This window comes from Mandrillus leucophaeus, unplaced genomic scaffold (genome assembly GCF_000951045.1).
Source record: "Mandrillus leucophaeus isolate KB7577 unplaced genomic scaffold, Mleu.le_1.0 Scaffold199, whole genome shotgun sequence".
Lineage (NCBI taxonomy): Eukaryota > Metazoa > Chordata > Mammalia > Primates > Cercopithecidae > Mandrillus > Mandrillus leucophaeus.
In genome coordinates, this window is record NW_012102020.1 from 1,394,651 (window position 1) to 1,402,259 (window position 7,609).

The window sequence follows — 7,609 nt, forward strand, 5'->3', positions numbered from 1 at the left end:
GCTGGACCCCTTCCCAGCTCCCTGCACTCCAGCCTGCTCAGTCTGCCCCCCCGCCATTTCTCAGAGCTCTTCTCCTAGTGCTGGACCCCTTCCCACCTCCCTCCACTCCAGCCCCGCAGGCTCCTCTGTGTTCCTCAAACACACCAGGCATATGCGCTCAGCTCCCAGGCTTCACAGTGCTGTTCTCTTGCCTGAATGCCTTTCCTTCCCTGGACAGCCACACGCTTGCCCCTCACCTCCTTTATGTCTTTATTCCAATTCCCCTCCTCAGCGAGGGCTCTCTTGGCCGCCCTGTCTAAAATGGCACATTCACCCACACTTCCTGTTTGCCTTCCCTGCTTTATTTTTTTCTCCTTAGCATTTATAATTACTCAACATATTTTATAATTTTCACAGGTATCTTTTTTATTATTAATTCATGACTGTATCCTCACTACCCAGAGCAATGCCAGCCACTTAGCCCAATAAATATTTGTTAAATGACAGATTGAATGGATGTGTGAACCAACTATGAAATGGAAATGGCAGGGCTCCGAGAAACAGACCTGTGAAAAGGTTTCACTCCCTCTCTCTTTCTGGACAAATGTGATGTGCATTTCGATGTGACCCTCCAGGTTTTTTTCTTTCTTTCTTTCTTTTCTTTTCTTTTTTTTTTAAGATGGAGTTTCACTCTTGTTGCCCAGGCTGGAGTGCAGTGGCATGATCTCGGCTCACGGCAACCTCTGCCTCCTGGGTTCAAGTGATTCTCTTGCTTCAGCCTCCTGAGTAGCTGGGATTACAGGTGCCCATCACCATGCCTGACTAATTTTGCATTTTTAGTAGAGACAGGGTTTCACCATGTTGGTCAGGCTGGTCTTGAACTCCCGACCTCAGGTGATCTGCCGGCCTCGGCCTCCCAAAGTGCTGGGATTATAGGCGTGAGACACCACGCCCGGCACCCTTCAGGTTTTCAGCCCTTTGCCGAAGGTACAACTCTGTAATGGTCTAAACAAATCTGCTCTCTAATTCACTTTTTGTCATACCCAGCATAGCACCATGTTCAGGAAAGAATCCGAAAGGAACTATTTTTGAGGAGGCTGGGGGAGAGAGAGAGGCTAAAGATTTGGCTAGGTGGGCAGTACAGTCCCAGCCTGCTGTGCGTCAGTCGAGAGCAGGTACACAGAATAATTCCTTCTTCCAGAGGTGGGGCACAGTCCTGGGAATGCCTCACACATGTTAGAGTTGAGAAAGAGAGGAGGCTGATAAAGCAGGCGACTGCCCTCCCTCGGAACCCCCATCCCCTCTTTGTGTTTCAGATCAGTACCCGCCCTCCATCAATGGTGGTCGTGTGGTTGAAGCCTACAAGGGGCAGACCACACTGATTCAGTACACCAGCAACGCTGAGGATGCCACCTTCACGCTCAGAGACAACTGTACTGACTTTAAGCTCTTTGGTAAGAATGTTTGGCTGGGGAGAGTGGGGAGGTGGGTAGGGGATGAGGTCAGAGTCAAACTTTGGGAAATTTTGCATTGCTATACCCAGCAAAACTTGCTGTCACTCTTTCATTTGAACATCCAGGACCGGCATTTCTGAGGAACGATACATATAACTCAAATAGGTGCCCCCCAGTAAGTAGTAGTGACAGGCTTATGGTGATTTGGTCAGATAGGTAGAGTGAATCTGGGCACATAGAACTGATTCAAGGCTGGGCGCGGTGGCTCATGCCTGTCATCCCAGCACTTTGGGAGGCCGACGCGGGTGGATCATCTGAGGTCAGGAGTTTAAGACCAGCCTGGCCAACACGGTGAAACCCCATCTCTACTAAAAAAACAAAAAAATAGCCAGGCATGGTGGCGGGTGCCTGTAATCCCAGCTCTTCGGGAGATTGAGGCAGAAGAATCGCTTGAACCTAGGAGGCAGATGTTGCAGTGAACTGAGATCGCGTCACTGCACTCCAGCGTGGGCAATAGAGCGAGACTCCATCTCAAAACAACAACAACAAAAAAACTGACTCAAAGATCATTTAATCTCAATCTGATCATACGCAGTCATCTTTAATCATTATGCATTCACCAAAGTATTAGAATAATCAAGTGCAACATTTAAAATGACCAATTTACAACATTTTTATATCTATTAAAGGAAGGATCTAATGTAGGACAAGACTTAAAGAAATATAAAAAATACTTTCATTTGGTACCTTTCTTGCTCTTTTTATGTCTGGTAATCGTGTTTACCTAGCTGTGTCTCTCCTTGTCTGATTTCCTGGGCTAGGACCCAGTAACGTACCATCGCTTCCTCTCCATAAAGGTGTTAGAGACCCTGAGCCCTGCATCCACGATCACGGCCAAAGGGTCCCAGCACAAGGGATGCCGCTGCCTGTTGCCAGCACTAATTCTGTGGGTGACTGTTCTTAGCTAAACCAAAGCCCCAGGGGGCATATCTGCATTTCTTTGCCTCTCTGCCTGACGTTCTTTCTCTCCATGTGCCAGAAGGGACTGCTTTGCCCACATCCCTTTTGCCTCACATGCGTCCTCCCAAGTGTGAGACAATTGTGCCCCACGTGCGTCCTTCCAGGTGCAAGACAACGGCGTTGGGAGATTTTATTCTCCACGGGCTCCATCCCTGGAGGACGATGGTCTGGAAATTGCGTTCGTCTGTTCTCTGTCACTTCCTTTCAATCTGCTGTTCTAGGCTTTCCTATTTTCTTGAAAAGTGTAAGTTGGATCAGAAGATGTGTAGCAGTGTTTCACTACAGTGTGGTGTCTGAAGGGGGTGTCTGGGAAAGGTCCAGGAAGTGGGGGGTGGGTGAGAAATCAGGGCAAAGGATGGGGCTGCTGTGAGAATGAAGCTGGTTTGGCTGGCAGCATAGCCTGGGGAGGTGCCTGGAGGATCCTGGCCTTGATCCTCCATCCCCCAGGATGTGCCATCCTGGTGCAAGCCCAGCGAGGGCTTCCCTTTGGGGTTTCTTCAGTGGGAAACTGCTTTTCCCTCTGTGGTGTCCCCTGTTACAATCAGTATGTTGGACTGGTGCCACCTCCTTCCAGCTGGGAGCGTGACCAGGATCACCCCTGATACCAGCCTTGCTCAAAGGAAATCACCAATGAGATTTGTCTGGGGAGTGGGGAGGTGGCCTGAGAGGGGTGGGAGAAGCCCCGCGTCAGCAATCAGGGTGTTAGATGAGGATGCATCAGACCACAGAGCTGAGGAGTCTCCCAGCTCTCAACGTTCTCATCTTCCCCGGGGCAGAGAATGGGACGTTGCTATGGACACCCAAGTCGTTGGAGCCATTCACTCTGGAGATTCTAGCGAGAAGTGCCAAGATTGGCTTGGCATCTGCACTCCAGCCCAGGACTGTGGTCTGCCATTGCAATGCAGAGAGCCAGTGTTTGTACAACCAGACCAGCAGGGTGGGCAACTCCTCCCTGGAGGTGAGTGTTGGGAGGCAGGTGAGGAGTTTCTGTGCCGAGGGGAGAGGAAACGGGAGTGGAACGGATGCTGTGATTCTGCCTCTGCTGGGTGTGTTGGTGTTGGGAGGTGGGTGGAGCAGATTCCAGTCTCAGGTCAAAAACTCACATGGGAAGAAAGAGAACTTTCTGGCCGGGTGCAGTGGCTCACGCCTTTAATCACAGCACTTTTGGAGGCTGAGGCAGGCGGATCACAAGGTCAGGAGATCGAGACCATCCTGACCAACATGGTGGAACCCCATCTCTACTAAAAATACAAAAATCAGCTGGGTGTGGTGGCGGGCGCCTGTAGTCCCAGCTACTTGGGAGGCTGAGGCAGGAGAATCGCTTGAATGCGGGAGGCGGAGGTTACAGTGAGCCAAGATTGCGCCACTGCACTCCGGCCTGGGCAACAGAGTGAGACTCCATCTCAAAAAGAAAGAATGAAAAGAAAGGAAAGAAAGAAGGAAGGAAAGAAAGGAAAGGAGAGACAGACAGAAAGAAAAGAAAGAGAAAGAAAAGGAAGGAAGGAAAGAAAGAAAGGGGAAGGAAGGAAGGAAAAGAAAGAGAAAGAAAGAAACTTTATTGGAGAAAAAGAAAGAAGAAAGAAAGAAGGAAGGAAGGAAAGAAAGGGGAAGGAAGGGAAAGAAAGAGAAAGAAAAAGGAAGAGAGAAAGAAAAGAAAAGAAAGAAAGAGAAAGAAACTTGATTGCTTATAGTTCAACTGGACTTTTCTCTCCCACCTCCCCTCTGCCAGGTTGGCAGGAAGCCTCCACCTCAGTCTTTCTCACAGTGCCCAATGGTTCCCAGTTCCACAGCTCTGTGGCAAAGCTCAGCAGAGGGCCCTGCGGTGTGGGGTGGAAGGTGGTCATGGGGTCCCTGGGCATGAGTCCACACAGGTTTCCATCCCAGCTCTGCCCCACTTCAGCTTCAGACCCAGGGAGAGGCTCTGCTGCTTCTGTGCCTTGCTCAGACACAGGACACCTTTTACGAGGCCGCTTATGGTCCTGTCTGCCTAGAAGCACCCTACAGCCATTTCTCCCTAGGATGTCATCATCACGGTGCTGGGAAGAGAGCTGCTGGTCGCTCTATCTTGACACCTCCAAGCCCCTTTGCTTTCTCTTTTACTCTCTCCCTCTGGCTAAAAGAAACATCTTTTTCAGTTTGGAGAAATTACTTCTCCATGTTTCTAGCCAAGATACTTGGCCTAATTCCACGACTCTTGTCCTATCTGCTTTTTAATTTTTATTTTTGGTTGTAAAGGAAGAGCCAGAAAGTGTTTATCTGGCAACACAAAACCACCTCCTTCACCCTTTACACACACACACGCACACACACACACATGCACACATGCACACACACACACAGACACATACACATACACATCCCTCTGAAGCATGAGCAGAGAATGGGAACTTGAAAGGGATAGAGGTAGTGATGGTTGGTGGGGTGGGGGGTAGAAAAGGATAAAATACACAATGGGAAAAAGACAGATGAAAATCAATCTACTATTCTGGAGCTGCCCCGAGTTGCTTCAGTAAGGGAGTTGGAAAGGGGAGTGCAGGGAGCGTGGGGAGATGTTGGAGCCACAGCCTTTGCTGCGCTGTTGTTCTGGTTGCTGTGTTTTCTCAGTACTTAGCAGGGAGGTTCCGTCTTCTTGGTTTGGGGGTCAGCAAGGGAGGTCAAAATGTCAGCTTATATGAAATCCAGTTTGCAGGTCACATAGAAGCCTGAGGCAGGTGGATTGCTTGAGCTCAGGACTTCGAGACCAGCCTGGGCAATATGTGAAGACGCTGTCTCTAATAAAAATCAAAAAATTAGCTGGGCATGGTGGCATATGCCTGTAATCCCAGCTATTTGGGAGGCTGAGGCACAAGAATTGCTTTAACTCGGGAGGGGGACATTGCAGTGAGCCGAGATCGAGACACTGCACTGCAGCCTGGAAAACAGAACGAGACTGTCTCATAAAAAAAAGAAAAAGGAAAATACAAAAATTAGTGGGCATGGTAGTACATGCCTATAGTCCCAGCTCCTCAGGAGGCTGAGGTGGGAGGATGGCTTGAACCTGGGAGGTGGAGTTTGCAGTGAGCCGAGATCAAGACACTGCACTCCAGCCTGGGTGACAGAGTGCGACCCTGTCTCAAAATAAATAAATAAATAAGGAATCCAGTTTTCAAGCAATAGTACATACACACATACATGATACATACATTGATACATACATACATACATGATACACACATACATGGATATATACATACATTGATACATACATGGATACATACATACATGATACACACATTGATACATACGATACATACATGCATGGATACATACATGATACATACATTGATACGTGGATACATACGTGCATTGATATATACACACATGATACATATATACATACATGGATACATACATAGATACATGGATACATTCATTCATTCATTAATGCTTCAATCATTCACGCATCCCCCGTCTTCCTCTAGAAAGGATTTCAGGCAAAGAGCTAGAGTCTGAGAGGGAAGAGGCTGAGATCCTGGTGCAGGGCCAGGCAAGGAGTCGGGGTAAATAATCAACCAGGGAGGCCAAATGGGCAGGACTACCGTGTGACTTTAGGGCCTTGCAGCCCCAGGGCCTGGTCAAGAAGATACTCACCAGGTGCTGGTGGAGCTGAGACATGACTCAGGCAGGGTCCACGGGTTCCCAGGCCAAAGGGGTCAGTCAGAGACAGCCAGAAGCCCTTACCAGTTTGGTCTCCTGGCCGCCCGTGATCAGCAACCTTCCTCCAGATGGCCGGCTGCAAGTGTGACGGGGGCACCTTCGGCCGCTACTGCGAGCGCTCCAAGGACACCTGTGAGGAGCCGTGCTTCCCGAGTGTCCGCTGCATTCCTGGGAAGGGCTGCGAGGCCTGCCCTCCACACCTGACTGGGGATGGACGGCACTGCGCTGGTGAGCCGGGAACAGGGCCTGGAGGAGGGGCTTCTGGGAGCAGCTCACAGCTCAAGGGTGTGGACAGCCAAAGGCAAACTATTTCTCTCCCTTCTCCGGCAAGCCTTTAGAATGCGCAATCTAGGTAGGTAATCTAGGCAGGTATGGGAAATCTAGGCAGGTACGGGAAATCTAGGTAGGCCTGGAAAGGGGGTGGATGGTGTGGTGCTGAAGGAGAAGAGGTTGTACAGGCATAGGGGAGGGGACGGGGCTAAAAATCCCTGAGGCATTGATGGGGGAAACCCTGGGCAAAAGACTGAAGATGGTCTGCCCAGGGGAGGAGACTTCAGCAGCGGCCAGGGAACCGGGCAAGCTGGCTCCTCGGGCTCCCTGGGGGTCTTCAGAGACACGAGGCCCAGGATCTCTGCATCTCACGAGTCAGGACGTTTGGAGGGGCTGGTGTGGGGATCTGGCAGCAAAGGTGCCTGATTTTCCGTTTGAGTCCTCCCAGCCATCTGTTCCTCCCGCTCTGAGCCATCAGAGTCTGATGAGGGAGATCACAGCAAGGCCTTTACCAAGCCCCCTTAGGCACCCAAATAAAATCTAGAGATCACTGTGCCTTCAGAGCCGAGGCCAGAGTGGGTAGAACCACAGATTTTATAAACGCAGAAGAGGAGACGGAAGTGAGAGGCAAGGGCGTGAGGAAAGCCGGCTGGGGGCCCCTCCTCTGCCAGCCTTCAGGGTCCTTTCTGAAGCAGAAGGCCTGAGAAACACTCCAGTCCCTCTCTAGAAGTGGAAGAATACCTGCCTGGTCGAGGAAAGGGGTTGCCTTGCAGAGAAACGCCTGGAAAAGGGGGGAAGGATGGTTTGGGGTTCTGAGTGGCCCACAGCAGAACGCTGGGGGAAAGAAAGCAGGCCTGTCCCAGAGCGGGTTTCCACGGGCTGGGCTCTCCCTCCGCTGCCCCAGTGCGCTGCTGCTGACCTCCCTGCTCACTCTGCAGCTCTGGGGAGCTCTCTCCTGTGTCGGAACCAGTCCTGCCCTGTGAATTACTGCTACAATCAAGGCCGCTGCTACATCTCCCAGACTCTGGGCTGCCAGCCGACGTGCACCTGCCCCCCGGCCTTCACCGATAGCCTCTGCTTCCTGGCTGGGAACAACTTCAGTCCAACTGTCCACCTAGGTACCGCCCTCTCACCCCCACGCTCCACCCAGGCCCCGCCCTCTCACCCCCACGCTCCACCCAGGCCCCGCC

General features: G+C 51.1%; 1 protein-coding gene across 1 annotated transcript in view; it reads left to right on the plus strand.

The window, feature by feature from the left end:
- Positions 1 to 7,609, plus strand: part of MUC4 (mucin 4, cell surface associated) — an 88,798-nt gene that overhangs the window by 72,905 nt on the left and 8,284 nt on the right. Inside the window, exons 13-16 of the mRNA XM_011978732.1 lie at positions 1,296 to 1,433; positions 3,230 to 3,411; positions 6,218 to 6,377; positions 7,358 to 7,537. Coding sequence (XP_011834122.1) covers positions 1,296 to 1,433; positions 3,230 to 3,411; positions 6,218 to 6,377; positions 7,358 to 7,537 — 660 coding nt within the window. The remainder of the gene's footprint in view (positions 1 to 1,295; positions 1,434 to 3,229; positions 3,412 to 6,217; positions 6,378 to 7,357; positions 7,538 to 7,609) is intronic.